Here is a 14,250-nt window from a genome sequence, read left to right as displayed (position 1 = left end):
TTATTTTGAGATTTCTACAATAAGTCTAATATGATATGAAAATATCTGTGATTTCTATTGGTGACAAAGTGACAGGTTCTGCTAATACTACTGTGGTTTGTTACTTACATCCATAATTGAAGGAAATTCTAAATTTCGGTTAGAGGATATGGAAAGTAAAGATGTAATTTTTTCCCACTCAAGTTCACCGACTGCCTCCAAATTTATGAACCGCCAAGGGGTGCCCAGTTAAGAACTCCTGCTTTGAATAAACTGGCAAAATAACTATTATTATCCCCACCTTACAAATGAATAAACTGAGGCCCAGGGTATTAAGTAGCTTGCCTAATATTTTTCACCTAATGGCCGAGAAGCGTATCAAGTGATATTAGCATCTGTGCATCACCTCCTCTAACTTCCCAGTGGCGATCACCATTGAAGTGGGAATCGTAGCATCCACTCCACTCTGAGACAGATGACCCTGTAAGGATTATTACCCTAATCCCTTGTATCTCCTTCAAACACTAATGATACCCTTGATGAAGATTGCAGATAACCAAAGAGAAATCTGGGGTGAGGTCTGTGTGCCTGACTAACGGTTTATGTTCAACTTGCCTCAAGCGTTTCTAGTGTTTGGTCTCCCCTAAGTGGTCCTCAGGTGGCTTTTCAGAATGATCATTATTTCCAACGTGTTTGATGCTATTTTCTACTGTAGCCATTTTCCTCTTCTACCTTTAGGTGATTACTGCTGTTGCTTATTAATATTCTCAGATGAGGGAAATTGTTTTTCTCCACCTCCCCTATCTCAATATACATACCTATTTGGATTTTTTTCTGTAACTGCTCTAATTCCTTAGCCTCTTTTTATCTAAACTATACCTATTAAATTAGCTTAACTCTTCTCAAAGCTAAATTGCCTCATTTGTTTATTATTTTTCCTTCATTTTGTCTGAATGCTTTAACGCTTACAAAGTATGCAAAGCCATTGTTAAAGCTCTAAGTAGTCCCAGGATGCATGTATTAGTTTCTGTAATTAAGTCTTAGTGATGACACCACGTCTTATTTGCCTCACATTGTACTAACTCTAGCGTAACAAACCTTAAGGTTTCTTTTCAAAATTATTTAATATTTGAAAAAATCGATGTATATGACCCCTTGGCAGTTCAGTTGTTAATTGCTCATCCGTTCTCCTCCTGTTAATGGTGACCATTTTATTTTGGCAAATCTTGCATATTAGGGTTTCTCATCTCTGATAGTGAAATGACCATGACATAGGGATGCTACATAAGGATGTCTTCCAGCGCTGTTTTCACCTGAAAAGGAGATTCCTTTTGCCACACAGCTTTGAGAATAAGAGTATCTTAGTATTTCACTATTGAAGGAATTTTAGAAGTTTCACTTGTATTTAGGTAACTGAAGGGCATTTTTGATTGCTATCACTTTATACAGCCTTCTAGGAAGGATTTATTTTTAGCACATATAATGGATGTTGCAAAAACGTGTATATTTGAAGAGCTTTATAAAATGTACACTAAAGATTCAGCTTTCACCTTTAGCTGTTGAAACTTATGCTTTCTTGAGAAGATTTTTTTAAAAAAAGACATATTCTGAAAAACTGATGTTGCCTTTTACCACCAGCACTAGCAACCATCTCATCATTGTTATCTTCACCACCACCGTCACCCAAAATAGCATCTAGAGGTGTGCTTACAGGGTTTATACATGCATGCATACACACATATGTGTTTAAACACATACATACACGTATTTATTCATTCACCCAGCACATGTTTGTTGAGGGCCTTCTAAGTTCCAGGCACTGTTTTAAACTCTGCCCTCCTCTTACTTCCATTCTTGTGCATCAAGGCTGATGATGTGGATAAATAAATAAAATGATATGAGAACAGCTGAAGAGAAAAACAAGACAGGGGACACAGATAGGGTATATGTGGAGAGAGTGTTTGAATTTTTGTTGGCGGGGGGCAAAAAAGACTTCACTGCAGAAGGGTTTGAGTAAAGGTCTGAAGAAGATAAAGAAGTAGCTCTGTGGGTATCTGGAAGAGAACATTCTAGGGAAGGTGCTGATGGAGTGTAGGGGACATTCTGGGAACAGCGAGGAAGCCAGAGTACCTGAACTGGTGCAGGGAAGGGATAGTAGCAGGACAGAGGAGCCCAGATCATGTCAGGTCTCATGGGCCATATTCTCTGAGTGAGATTAGAACTCTTGGAGGCTGTTGAGCAGAGAACTAACCTGATCTGAATTAATAGTCTAAAACGATTGCTCTGGAAGGCGGTTTGAGAACAGACTGAAGGAGGACTAGAACCGAACAAGGCTGAATAATCCAGGTGAGAGATTATGGTAACTTGTGCCAGCATGGTAGCAGTGGATGAAAAGTTGTCAGCCTCCGGATATATGTTAAGGAAAGAGCCAAGAGGATCTGATGATGGATTGTATATACAGTGTGAGAGAAAGAAAAGAGTCAAGTGTGACCCCACAGTTTGAGGCCTGAGCAAGTCGAATGGGAGGAGTTGGGTAGAGGGGTGTGAGGAGGGGGTCAGGAGCTCAGTTTTGGACATGTCAAGTTTGAGATATTGGGCATCCACGTCGAGAGGTCAAGTACGCAGTTTGGGAAAAAAAAAAAGACTAGAGTTTAGGGGAGAGGTCTAAAGATAGCCATGGTCATGGATTTTTCTCCATAGAAATGTTCCATCTATATCGACAATACTACTTTCCTTCTCTCGACACCTCTGCCTCCCGTCCAGTGGAAGCTCAGCTTCTGCACTTTCAACACTGGCATTGCTATTTTCGCTCTCCAGGGGATATAAGATCCTCTGGTTCCCAGGGTTAACATTCTCCACAGGTGTCCTCCATCCCATCCTCATGAGACTCATTGGGAGTCACTATCTCTGGGCTGTTCTCTCCCTACTCCTGACTCAGTCTCCATCTCTCCTCTCCTTCCCGCATGGCCATTGTAGCCCCTAAGGGGATTGGATGCACCACCACTCCATTCAATAAGTCAGCTGATTTTGTTTGATTGGAATGGTTTTGTTCAGCCTTCTTTGAGGTTCAATTCAATATTCTATAGACAACTTGAGGCCACTTTAATCATAACACCAAATAACTAGTAACTCTTGCCCCCAGATTCTTCCTGGCCAAGATCATTTCTTCCATTCTTTTGGTGAAATTCAAAAGAATTCTGTCTAGAAATTCAACTGAGCAAGTACTTGGGCATTTCATCAGATCCTAAGGTGCTTCTTGAGAATGTTTTTGGCTCTGCTCATAGATATTCTCCTAAACCCATGTCAGCAGAGGAGGGATGATTCAACACATGGGCGAGATTACAACCAGACTCTTTAATTTTTTTAATTATAAAATTGTAACTTGCCCACATATCCAAATTATATATAAACATATGAATCTTCTTTGAATCAATAATATAGAATATTCACTCATTCAACAAATATTTATTGAGCCCTGTTACATATTCTTGGTGTTGTTTCAGGGAGTTCCCTGTCATCAGGGAGCCTACATGCTTCCAAATATCACATAGGCCATATTTATATTAAAAACGTGTTTATTGTTTATCTAAACTTCAAATTTAACTGAGTATCCTGCATTTTATCTGGTCACTGAGGTCATGTGACAGCTTGGCTGGGATGGATGGTCAAAGATGGCCCAACTTATGGAAGCTGGGGCAGACTGTCATCTGGGCTGCTCTCCCCATGTGGTACCTCAACTAGCCCAGGCTTCTTTACGTGTCAGTCTTAGGGCAGCAAAAGGTCAAGGTGGCAGCTGTAAGGCTTCTTTTGGTTCGTGCTCTGAAGTTGCAAGTGGTTGCTTCTGCCAGAGTCTGTTGGTCAAATAAAGGCACAGGGCTGGCCTACATTCAGAGGGTGGGGAAAGAGATTGCACCTCTTGATAAAGGAGTGGCAAATTCACATTGGAAAAGGGAATATATACAGGGAAGGGAAGGATTTATAGCCATTAAACAATCGATCACAAGTAGTAAACACAGCAGAGAAGTCTCTGCCATCAGGGACCAAACACTATTCTAAGAAGAGACAGACAATAAAGATAAACATTCATTGTTGATACAAAGGAGAAAAGGAAAGCATAATCAGGGGGTTAGGGAGTGTTATCGGGAGTGTTAGGGGAGGTCTTCTTTTATATAAGGTGGGCAGGAAGACTTCCCCAAGAAGAGGACATTCAGCAGAGCCCAAAAGGAAGTGAGAAATATCCAGAGGAACAGGGTAAGAGTCAGAGGAAGGAACAAGTTCATAAGCTTCAGAACCCAAGCATTATTGAGGAACTGAAGGTGGCCGAAACAATGAAAGTGAAGTGGAGAGTAGGAGGAGATGAGGTCAGAGGAGTTATGGAAGGTCAGGCTCAATCTACATCTAGGGCCTTGTAGGCAAATATAAGGGCTTTGCCTGTTAGCTTGTGTGAGCTAGAAGCCACATGCAGAGTTCCAGAAGAGGAGTAGCATCATTTGACTTAGATTTTTTTTTAACAGGGTTACTCTGGCTTCTGTATAGGGAATACACTGAAGAGTGGCAAGGGTTGAAATGGTTGTGAAGCTATTGGCAATACTCTAGGTGAGGGGCAATAGTGGCTCGGACTGGGTGAGAATAGTGGAGCTGGTGAGTTGTTGTTGAACAACAGGTCTGTTTTGAAAATAAAGCCAACAGGATTTGCTGATAGATTGCATTTGGGGTATAAAAGCAAGAGAGAAGCCAAGAATTTGAGAGGAGTCAAAATGTTTAGACTCAGCAACTAGAAGAATGGATTTGCTGTTTACTGGGTTGGGCCCTCCTTATAAGAGGGAGGCAAGAACAGCAAAGGCAGAAGAAGGCCACGTGATGACAGAAGCAGGAGGAGAAAAGGCAATGAGATGAGGAGCCGTGAGCCAAAGAATAGAGGAAGAAGCTTCTAAAGCTGGAAATGGCAAGGAAATGGATTCCCCCTTAGAGCCTCCAGAAGGAACCGGCCCTGTCAACACCTTGATTTTAGCCCTAGAAGACTCATGTCAGACTTCCGACATCCAGAACTGTAAGAGAATAAATTTCTGTTGTTTTAAGCCACCAAATTTGTGGTAATTTGTTACAGCAGCAATAGGAAACTAATACATGATTAGACCTTTAAATAGAGATGCTGAGTAGCTGTTCATTATGAGTCTGAACTTGAGGAGAGAGGCATAGAATGTGAATTGGAGCTCATCACAATACAGGTTTATTTAAAACCATAAAGCTGGATGAGAGCACCTGGCCAAGATCATTTCTGCCATTCTTTTGGTGAAATTCAAAAGAATTCTGTCTAGAAATTCAACTGAGCAAGAACTTGGGCATTTCAAGTACTTGGGTGAGGATAGAGAAATGAAAAACCTTTTGACTGTTTTTGACCACCCCAACATCTAAAGATCAGGAGAGTGAGAAAACCAGCCAACAAATGAGAAGCCATTCCAGTGATGCATGAGGAGACCAGAGAGTCTACGGTCCCAGAAGCCAAGGGAAGAAAGTATTGGCAGGAGTAAGCAAGTGACAAATTCAGCTCCATCAAATATTCACAATTTAGTGCTAAGTGATCTCAATCTTGAATTTTTCGCTAACTTCTCCAAAAATTCTATGAGAGACAATTGATATTTGAGAGTGGGATAGAAAAAGGAGGCACCAGTAATAATCATACCCAGACAAAGGATGTAAATTGGGACTGCCCAGGGCAAACAGGAATGTACGGTCCCCCTATTTGGCTTCTGTCTCAATAACTGTTAAATAAATACAGTTTACTTCCTAAAGAAACATCTTTACTGAAATATGACTTAATATTTTGCTTTTGGCTTTAATTGAGGATCAATATTTAGGAAATAGTGTTAGGAAAGGTATTTCTGCCTCTTTTATCAAACAGTTATTGGAGACTCTGTTCTTTATTATGTTCAATGTTCCTCATAGAAAGAACCATGTGGTAATTCCTCTTAGAATGGAATGCTGGAAAAACTGTTGCTTTTTTCAAGGAGCTGGTGGTATCCTTTCTTTTCCTAGATACTGAGAGCTTCATAGTACATCGTTCTTCCCTCTTACCTTGGTGGCACGAGCTAGAACTGTTATATCTTCAAGTTGCGGTTACAGTATCATGTCAGATTTTCCCAGCTGTGACTTTCTTTCTCCTCAAATATTTCTTGAGTACCCACTATGTGCTGAGCTTTGCTATTTAAGCTACAGGTATGGCAGAGGTCCACACAGATTTGATCCCTGCCTTCATGGCATTTTCTTGATTCTCAAGAGTTTACATACTTTTAAAATATGGTGTTAGTATCTTATAGGAAGCCTTGAATTCTTTTAAGAGCAAAGTAGGTATAAAAGACATATAGAATAAAGCGCAACAGTGCAGTATATTATTCAGATAGGGGTGTGGCGTGTTAGGAATGGAAGGCGAGGGGAGAGGTAGAGCATGAAGCCTTGAGTAGAACCAGAGCCTTGAAGCTCCTCATGTTTTTCATGAGGTTTCAGACCCACTATTGTGCTTTTGAGAGAAAAGAAGGCACGTTTAAGGAAATAAAATGATTTCTAAAGCTGCGTTTAGCATCTTTACTAATAGTAGTAAAGAGTGCTTGATCAAGTAAAGCATTTGAGGATATTGTCATAATCCAAAAATGCTCTAAGCGCTGTCTACTGGCTATAGAGAAAAGAGAATTAATGATTAATTGTGTTGTAATATGATATGCCCTAGGATTGAGTGAATATTTCAGTTCCAGATTATAAAGTAGCCTATTTTTGCAGGACGAGAAAATAAGTACTATATTTTTAAAAGAAATAAGCTGTCTGCTCATAAGAAGAGGAACTCCTTTCAGTTATGACCTTGGCTAGGGATTTAAGGCTGCTGTAGTCTTCCCAGTCAAGAGAAGGGGATTGATTAGAAGTCAACCAGAAAGCACTGTCCTGGCTGGTAAGACCCCACCATCAAAAACAAGAAACATATCTTTATGTTTATTAAGCATGCAACAGTGTCAAAGAAGAAAGGTCAAACAAAGGAAGGGATCCTCTTTTAGACAATTTAGTTCTTACACTTTGATAGCAGCATGATGAGTACAAGAGGAGACAGGGGGATACCATGCGACGGAGGAGGTTGAGAGGGATAGAGAATGATAAAGGCAGAGACAGCTGTTTTCACAAAGCCAGCTGCGTTGGAGATGTCTCTTCTACAACTGCTTATTGAAATGTATATGAAACTAGTAACATGAAACACTTGGGCAATATATTGTGTTAAAGGAATCAAAATTTAATTGTGGAGACTTTGAGTCCCACTGATTCCAACTATTGATTATGTTGCTTCAACGTGCAGGAATAAAATTAAAAGCTGAGCTTGACAACAAGCTGCCATGTAAACCATTTTTTAAGTCTGTCTACCAAATACCCTGGATATTGGATTGTTTTTATTCCTAAAAGAAATGTAAATACAGTCACAGTTCCTGTATAATATACATAAAATTTAGCCTAGGTATATTATTTCTTTTAGCCTAGGTTTATGCCATATTTTCAGCCTTCTGACTCACTATTGTTACCATAGTGACATTTACAGAGGGATCGTGTGTTTTCCATAAGTTTAAGGGGTAGCCACGGACCTTAAGTAGCTCAAGAGGAGAATTCACTGAGCTCTAGAGTGCTTCAAACAATGCTGTGAAAATTGGATTGCCTGAAAACACAGGTTTGTCTCCCAAGAGAAACCTTCTGTGCACACGCAGAGAATGATAGGGCTGGAAAGGGATCTCCGGAAGCCATTTATTCGGTCCCATCTCACGGCAGCATGGTGACTAAACCACAATAGGTGTCTGTGATTTTCGTATTAATGTAACTTACCCAAGACTGCCTGTTCCCCCAAGCCACAGCCAGCTTAGCTGTCAAACAAAAATAACTTATGGCACTCCACCTCGTCATCATCCCTTTCCTGGCCCTCCCCTGGGTCCCCAGGGCTGTTCAAAACTGAATGCTGGGGCTTCCCTGATGGCGCAGTGGTTGAGAGTCCGCCTGCCGATGCAGGGGACGCGGGTTCGTGCCCCGGTCCGGGAAGATCCCACATGCCGCGGAGCCTGCACGTCCGGAGCCTGTGCTCTGCAACGGGAGAGGCCACAACAGTGAGAGGCCCGCGTACCGCAAAAAAAAAAAAACAAACTGAATGCTGGAGACTGCCAGAAATAAAAGTCTGAACCTCGGGGTAGACCTGACCAGAAAGTAAAACCTATTCTTGGTTTTGCACAGCAGGGAGAAACCTCTTTACCTATATCCCATCATGACAGGGATTTGAGCTAAAGCTCCGTGAAGCAGCCCCGCTCCAGTTACACCCTTTGAAATGGGAATTCCAGGGTCACTGGCAGCACTGGAGAAGATGATTATAGCAACTCAGCACATGGTCTCATAGGATGATTTCCTTTTGAGAACTCGTTTGTGAGCCTACCACCTGACCAAATAGCATCACCACCATCGTCTGTAAAATATTAACATTTACCGGAGCGGGGGAAATGGTACCGAGACTGATTGCCCTGTGTCGGGGGCGGAGTGGGCGGGAACCGTTTACTTCTTTGAAGATTGAACTGAGGAGGCTACGTGATTAATTCGAATAATTAGGAGTCTCTCTTCCTCGTCAGTTGATTTTGGGGATTGCAATTTTAGTTCAAAACCAAAGACAGGTTACCTAGGTTATGAGAAAATAAAAGCTTTGAAACAAGAAGCTGCATTTGGGAGGAAAGGAAATGTTGAACTTGGGTCTATATTTCCGAAGAAGAATTATCTGGAATTTTATAAAAGCAGAGAAGACAGACATCATCCCTGTGTTTATATGAGGAAGTAAGCATTTGAAAACATGCAATACGTATTTTAAACATTGTTCTACTTTCTAATCTTGCATTGCTCCCAAGGATTGCTAATGGTTACCAAATTGTTCTTTGGCAGCGTAAGCTGACGCTTAAAAAAAAGAAAAAAGGCAAAGAGGTGATAGGATGTGATTCTAGCACAGGACAAAGTTATGAATCCTCAACCCTGAGCAGATATTAACTAATCCAGCAATCCCAACCTGGCGGGTAGCCAGGAGCATTTCTCTGCATCGCATTATATCCGTTACATGGCAGTGAAGGACAGTTTCCATGGCTCCTAATAAAGAGATGTTTCTCTTTATGAAGAGAGCAGAGTGAAGGGTTAATAAAGCATTCAATCTCTAGAAGCAGGTTTCTCCCTACATCCCATAACCAGGAGGATGGATATCTTGTTTTGTGTGCTCAGGTGGGTTGAATGAAACCAGCATGGCTCTGCTCTGCCTTCACTAGCTATAATCAGCTTTTCAAATCTACACTATGTCCCCAGTGACTGATGGCACAGTGAGGAACATGTTTGTGACCACACATTCCTGAGAAGCAGCAGTTCTAACAGCCCAGTGACCCGACTTATTCATTCCTGTTTCTTTGTGCAGAGACATTTTGTTTTCCAAGCTCTTTGGCCATGTGCTAACGATTAGACAATGACTCCATAAATGAGGAGAAAAAACGGAGTCATGGACGGTGGGTGGTTTGTTTTCTTAGTTCTTTATTGAAAACATATGGAGATGTTTATATATAAATAGACAACAATAGACTGCTGCCATCATGTTAGCAGCAGCTAATAAAATTCTACATGAATAGAGATCTAACTTGTGTCTGCCTACTCCAGAATTCTGGTTTACTGAGATCTGCATATCCTATCTAATTTGGGTTGAAAAGATGTTTTATTGTTTTACTTTTTATTCCTAGTTGGAAGGAAATGGTGGACCAAGGGTTTTGTCCTTGTTTTTGTTTTTGTTTCATTCTTCTCTTTGCTTAATCAAATTACTTCGTTAGCAGGGACAATAAATTCTGTCCAATCAGACCTTGTATTGTGATCACGCAAAAATATTTTAAACTCCATACATCTGTTTCACTACAGTCTTTGTATTTTTGAATTAGAAGTGAGGACTTGTGGCCCAACAGCTGGAAACAAGCAGCAGCAGACAGGGCAGTGGAGGGATTGAGAACACAGGCTTGGGGAGGCAGACCTCCGGGTTTGAATTCTGGTAACCACTCACTAGCTAGGTAACCTTGGGACAGTTAGTTAACCTGACTAAACCTCAGTTGCTTCATCTGTGAGATGAGAAATGTGGCACTTATAGAATGATGGGGAGCATTACATGGGATAAGCTGTAAAGCCTTTCATACAGTGTCTGGCATATAGGAAGCACTGCAAAAAAGCTACATATTATCATTGTAAGCAGCTAACAGAATGGTTTATATGGAGGCCATCCTTGAAAATCTGAGAGGTACTGATGTTTAGTGGTAAGACCAGTAACAGCAACTATTGATCAAGTGCTCGTTATACATTGGGGTCTACATTGCACTCTTTCTTACAACTCCATGAACTGGGTACCAGTATTATCCCCATTTCATGGCAGGAGAAACTGAGGGGTTACACAGACTGCCCAGAGTCACAGAGCCCATGATTGGTTAATCTGGTGCACAAACCCAGTCTGAATAACCCCAGAGTGCATACTTGTTACCACTCTGCTAAAAAGGCTGCCACGCAGACAGCGTCTGGCACCTTTGAAACCTCCTTTATTTACATTATTCTCAACATTCCCATTAACATCCTGGCATTGCACGGTACCATTCACAAACTGTGGGGTGCCCTGTCCCAGGGACATCTGTTCATTTGCAGTGGAAGAGGGTCAAGAAGGCTTTAATGCATATTTTGTTAGGAGCCCTGACACGTTCAACTCGCACACCACTTTCACTTTTGGTCTACAAATGTCTTTTCTTTGAAGACCCTCAAAGCTCCATGTGCCCAGGCCCATTGTTCAAGCCTGGAAAAGAGCATTTGTCCCAGCCTACAGATGGAGAAGCCAGAGGCCAAGGTGACATGACTTGGGGACAGAGGGAGAGGCCAGTCACTCCCCTCAGCAGCCTAGCATGTCCGTTGCTGAGTCAGGAATGGAGTCGAGTGGGTCCAGGGCTGTGTCCATCTCACCAGGCTGATGGCCAAACTACTGACTAGCTCTACTTTTAACTAAATTGTATATAGTTAGGAGCAAATTGCCTAATTTTCTTGTTGGAAGGATGGGATCTTCCAGAAATATGGGAATCCTCACATACATTACCCAACTGTTTTTATTTGCAGATATATTATGTTATTTCTTTTCTCATTTTTACAGGGCAGGGAGAGAATTTGGGGCGGGGGGCAGCAGGGCACATAAGGGGACAGGGTTAGGACTGCCAAATTCATGTCAACTTGCTCACGTAGCACCAATGTGCTCGTTGAACGAGCCCTGAATGTAAGACATTAATGCAAATATTTTGCATGTTATTAACTCTAATGATGCTACCGTCATGCAGTAGCCACAGCTGAAAGCAGAGGTGGTACGTTTTATCATAAATGCCTTGGGTCTTTCTCTGATAATCACCATGAAGACAGAAATTCCTTAGAAGTGAAAGTGGAAATATGAACAGACTTCTGCTTTGTTAACCTTCTCATCATCATCAACAACAACAAAATGATATCCCAGGGCCATGAAGTTCAGTCCTTTAAATGCTGGCAACATCCTCCTTTAGAAACGAAGGGTACTGTTCTTGCCCTTGTAACAACAGTACCCTTCCATGGCAGCAGTTAGGAAGTCATTGTAAAAACATCTCTGTTCTACAGAAAAAAAAAATGTATGCAACCCTGAAATTGTTATGTTGTAAGTGAAAAATCATTCTAATTCAAAACAAGCATGGCCTACTACTTCCTCCCTCCCATGCTAGTGGTGACAGGGTGGAGTTCTGGAAAGCACAGAATTTCAGACCCAGCTCTCTCATTTGCCAACTGTGTGACTTTGAGCAAATCACTTGACTTCTCTGATCCTCAGTTCCTTTTCTATAAAACAGCATCAACCATAAAACTGCTCTGTCTACTTTATGGATTATGGAAGAAGATCAAAGGAGATTGCAAATATGAAAGCTCTCTGAAAGCACTGTAAAAATATTATTATTGATTTTTACTAGGTGAATAATGAGGATGACAGCTTGGGAATAACTCAACCGAGGTAGTATATGGTCAGTCTGGAAGAAGTGAATGGGTCCTGGGAAATAGCTGGCCAGGCCAGTTTGAAGGACCTTAAACTTGCAAGTCTTAGGGCAGTGTGGCAATTTAGCTGTGCAATCTGGTGAGAGGCTCTTATATTCTAAGCTCTTGCTGTGACAATACTGGCTACGTGGAATCACTGTGTGCTTTCTTACCAGACTTTATCTGGAAAAAGTTTACACACTAGTGGCCTGGCAGAGTTGCCGGGGTTTAGATGCTACAGCTGTACCCCAGAGAGATCAGCATTTCAAGTGTTGTTCTATTACCTCCCTCCCTGGGGATTCAACAGATGGAACAACAATGGAATCAGAAACCCAACACAAACCTGTCAGTTTGATGCCTTTAAGCTTTCACAGAATTCACAATTAAAATAAGATAGAATATCCATCTAGGGGGAAGAGGTGCAGAGAAATAGGCCCACAGATTACACCTTTTTTTGTCTAAGCACGGCTAATACTATCCGGAGGTCCCCACCATATAAAAGGAATTGTATCTGGTGCAAGGTAGGCTCTTAAGAAAATTGGTTGAAAGAATATTATTGCTAGTAGCAATAATTGAGTAATTTTTATATGGAGTTTTATATTTATTTTCATTGAATTTTAAAAAAAACCTTCCAAGTCAACTCAAATTCGGCAGATCCCAAGATGAGTCATCTTGCATCTCAGAACTGTTAGGTAATATGCAGACTGGATCCTAAGTCAAGCAGAGCAACATGTGCTTTGGCAACAACTGGTGAGGAGATAAAAGTATTTGGTTATTGTTTTTTTGATAACTTCCAAAGAGAAAGCAGAGAAGCAACAAATATGACCCAAACACTTCTCTCTTTTGTTAAGGCAAATATTTCCAACTACAGCCTCGTGATGGAGTCTGACCTGGGGACCTTCTTACCCTCTGGGCTGCAGTTCACTGGCAGTGACAAGGCCAGGGCCATCGTGGAGGAGGTCATGTGCCTGCTGGAGCCCATCAATGTCACACAGGTCTTTAGAGCTGGAGAAGGGACAGACATTAACTTCTGGATCCAAGCCGGAGTACCTGGTAAGAGCAATAGATGAAGTTGGGGTTCTTTACTGCTACCAATTTAAACTAAAATTTCTGTTCTGACGTGCCACAGTAGATACTTGTAGGTCATTTAAAATATGGAAACCCTTAGGGCTTCCCTGGTGGCGCAGTGGTTGAGAGTCCGCCTGCCGATGCAGGGGACACGGGTTCGTGCCCTGGTCCGGGAAGATCCCACATGCCGCAGAGCAGCTGGGTCCGTGAGCCATAGCCGCTGAGCCTGCGCGTCCGGAGCCTGTGCTCCACAACGGGAGAGTCCACAACAGTGAGAGGCCCGTGTACAGCAAAAAAAAAAAAAAAAAATGTATATATATATATAAACCCTTAGCTTTGTCCACAAGGTATAATCTGATGATTTCCAATATTGGGATAATAATGCTCCTTTTATTTATTTACCCATCTGTCTTCTCTTTCTGAAGTATAAGTTCCTCACCCCAAGAGATTCTGATTTAATGACTCTGGAATTGTGCCTAGAAATTGTTTTGTTTTTTGTTTTAAGCAGGTGTCTGGTAATTGTAGCACAAATGATCTCCTGACCAAAATTTATGAAATAGAGTAGAAGGCAATTATTAATACTAATATCCTTCTAGTTCTAGTCCTGTGCTGCAGAAAGTTCTCTGACCCAAATAATTCCCTACCCAAATCCATGATATCTGAAATTTTACCATTAGAGATTTATTCTTTGAGGTTGGGTACTTCTTGCTAATCATATTTTCCTAATGCAGAGACTACTTTAAGAGGTTGGACATAAACTAATTTACCCTGATCAGTGATTCATCAGGTTGATATTTTTAAGACAAGTCCTGGGCAGGGATGAAATTATGTAATAGGAATAGGCCTGGCGGTTACAGGACTAGAAAGGAGAGCAGTCCTAAAGAAGACAAACAGTACTTCACAAATTTGCCCTAGACTGGCCATGAGAAAGGGTTATTGTTGATATTAGACCTCTATGACCTGGGGTTGTTCCCTTAACACCATCATCTCCATAATCAAAAACACTGTTAAAGAATCTATTTGCAAATTATTCTGTACTTGTACTATGCAAACAGGAAGTCCAGCTTTTGAATAGTTTTAAAATTATGGTTTCCAGAACCATTTCTATGGCTA

At 41.4% G+C, this 14,250-nt stretch overlaps 1 protein-coding gene across 3 annotated transcripts in view; it reads left to right on the top strand.

Annotated features, from left to right (window-relative positions):
• The window catches only part of CPQ (carboxypeptidase Q), a 466,878-nt gene that overhangs the window by 375,365 nt on the left and 77,263 nt on the right, over positions 1-14,250 (top strand). For all 3 annotated transcript variants that reach the window (XM_082674777.1, XM_082674776.1, XM_082674778.1), the window contains exon 7: positions 12,921-13,122. In XM_082674777.1, coding sequence (XP_082530903.1) covers positions 12,921-13,122 — 202 coding nt within the window. The remainder of the gene's footprint in view (positions 1-12,920; positions 13,123-14,250) is intronic.

Source organism: Grampus griseus (genome assembly GCF_964374135.1).
Source record: "Grampus griseus genome assembly, chromosome: 17".
Lineage (NCBI taxonomy): Eukaryota > Metazoa > Chordata > Mammalia > Artiodactyla > Delphinidae > Grampus > Grampus griseus.
Note: the sequence above shows the minus strand (reverse complement) of the source record. Positions and strands in the feature narration are given on the sequence as shown.